This window comes from Rhincodon typus, chromosome 8 (assembly GCF_021869965.1).
Source record: "Rhincodon typus isolate 14 chromosome 8, sRhiTyp1.1, whole genome shotgun sequence".
Classification (NCBI taxonomy): Eukaryota; Metazoa; Chordata; class Chondrichthyes; order Orectolobiformes; family Rhincodontidae; genus Rhincodon; species Rhincodon typus.
This window is the reverse complement of record NC_063339.1, coordinates 27683543-27685925: the sequence shown is the minus strand read 5'-3', so window position 1 is coordinate 27685925 and position 2383 is coordinate 27683543. Positions and strand designations below refer to the sequence as shown.

At 38.6% G+C, this 2383-nt stretch overlaps 1 protein-coding gene across 1 annotated transcript in view; it reads right to left on the bottom strand.

Moving 5' to 3' along the window:
• Positions 1 to 527: 527 nt before the first annotated feature.
• LOC125483706 (protein SIX6OS1-like) overlaps positions 528 to 2383 on the bottom strand; it is a 49528-nt gene continuing 47672 nt past the window's right edge. Inside the window, exons 10-11 of the mRNA XM_048600072.1 lie at positions 815 to 966; positions 528 to 559 (exon numbers count right to left, since the gene is read on the bottom strand). Coding sequence (XP_048456029.1) covers positions 528 to 559; positions 815 to 966 — 184 coding nt within the window. The remainder of the gene's footprint in view (positions 560 to 814; positions 967 to 2383) is intronic.

The following is a 2383-nucleotide window of genomic DNA, read 5'->3' as shown; positions in this document are numbered from 1 at the left end:
ATACCCTCCAATAAACTCAATGCATCAAAGACAGTAAAATTCAGCTCCAAACTGGGTACTAGGGATTGCATTCATATCTACTGTGATTGAAGCAGGAGTGGTTACATTGGAAACACAGGTGACTGAGTTTCCTGGGAGTGAAAAGGTATCCTGACTCTCACTTATCTCATCTGAAAGATTGTACCTTTGACAATGGAGTATACCCTCGCTGCAACATTTAAATGTCAGCTGTGATTATGTTTTAAAGTCATAAGAGAAAATTTGACACACAATCTTCAGACGATAGGAAAGAATGCAACCATCTATCCAAGGCTAATGCTTAACCTGCAGCAGAGGTCATGCAAAGGAGAAACAAAAGATTAGTGGAAACTTAAAGGCAAAAATAGTATATATTAGCTGTTTATACCATTGCTGTGAGGATTCCAGAAGTTTCCTGTGGAAATCTGTGCTTGACTTTACAATGGGCCTGAAATACAGGTCCGCATCATAGTTTAACTGATCTCCTAATGCCAGTTATTCACCTCACTTCATCTATTTTTTGCAATGTCACAGGACATTGCTAAGCACAAAGATAAAAAGAAACAATTACAGTTCAGGAAAATGTTTAACATTTTCTTAATTGTGGAAAAGCATCATCTTAACTATCATCTCAGAAATTACTCTCAACGAATGCATTGATCCATCTGCTACCTAAGTGGCTAATTTAGCATTCTAAAATAATCTTAAAAACAGCAAAAGATAACATTCCAAAATTGATAAAGAAAAACACAGAAGACACTTATTAAATGTAACCTTACATAAATGGAAAGCATACCTGCTTCTGTCTGTGACTGCTGTCTTACAAGTTTGAATGGTTTCAAAATTAGTGTTGATTTCTGACCAATTGTTCCATGTCTCTGAGACTGTGCTTGTCCAGTACTCAGTGCAGTATTCATAATAATCTGGTATTCATGCTGTTGGTGATTGCTGCAAACAGATTTTATATGCAGTTACATTAGACTTAATTACTAGGTAAAGTCACCATTATCTCATTAGCGAGAGACAACTCATGGTGGTTTAACCTGAGGGTCAGTAAAATAACTCCACACAGGCTGGAATCTCATCACCAAGTCACAATTTATTTACACGTGGAAAGTCCTTGACACTGGTCCGACTCTCTCAGACTCCCAGCTCTCAGGGTGTCAGAATATCTGAACTCCTCTTTATGTCTGTCAGCCAGGGCTCTCTGATTGGACCAGATTAACAGCCCCAATCAAGGAACTCATATCCTATGAGTTCTACCTGACTGACCTTGTTACAATCACAACAGTCACCATGCCACAGACAAGGGGTGAGGTTGAGAAGGTGGGACCTTCATAGTAACTGTTGAATATGGAACTTATTCGGGAAACTTATCATCAATGACAGCGCATTTAGACGGCATTAGTTGATTTCTGTTAACATGGATTTGAGAGGAAGGGTCGGTCATATCTGACTAATTTTGTTAAATCATTTCAGGGGGAGACAATGGCTTAGTGGTATTATTGCTGGACTGTTAATCCAGAGATCGAGATGATGTTCTGGGGACCTGGGTTCCTGTTGCGGCAGATGGTGGAATTTGAATTCAATAAAATATCTGGAATTAAGAATCTAATGATGACCATGAACCCATTGTTGATTGCTGGAAAAACCCATGTGGTTCACTAATGTCCTTTAGGGAAACCGCCATCTTTACCTGGTCTGGCTTACATGAGACTCTAGACCCACAGCAATGTGTTTGACTCTTAACTGCCCTCTGGGCAATTAGGGTTGTGCAATAAATGCTGCCTGGTCAGCAACGACCTCATCCCGTGAATGAATAAAGAAAAAAGGCTAGAATGGTGAATGATGAAATGTCTATGGATTTTGTTTATAAATTCTTCAGAAAGCATTTGCTAAGAATTGGGACAACAGATTATTATGAAAAATAACAGGTAATTGGTTTAACACAAGGATTTAGAGAGCTGTGATAAAGTGGATGAATTTGGACTATGCTAACAATGTAAAATGTCATGGAAAATATTACCAAGATGTTTAAAAATAAATAAGTAAAGATGACAGTGAGAAGGAGCATTTGAACTCATTTCATGAGCATCAGTACAAAGAAGATCAGATAAACTGAAAAATCATCCAGCAAGTCACAGTTTGCACTGCTAACATAGACAAATTTCATCAACCAAGATTCTTTCTAATTTAACACAAACTGATCAGAGATTTATACTGGAGAGATAGTAGGAACTGCAGATGCTAGAAAATCTGAGACAACAAGGTGCAGAGCTGGATGAACACAGCAGGCCAAACAGCAGCATAGGAGCAGTAAGGCTGATGTTTCGGGCCTAGACCCTTCATCAGATGAAGGGTCTAG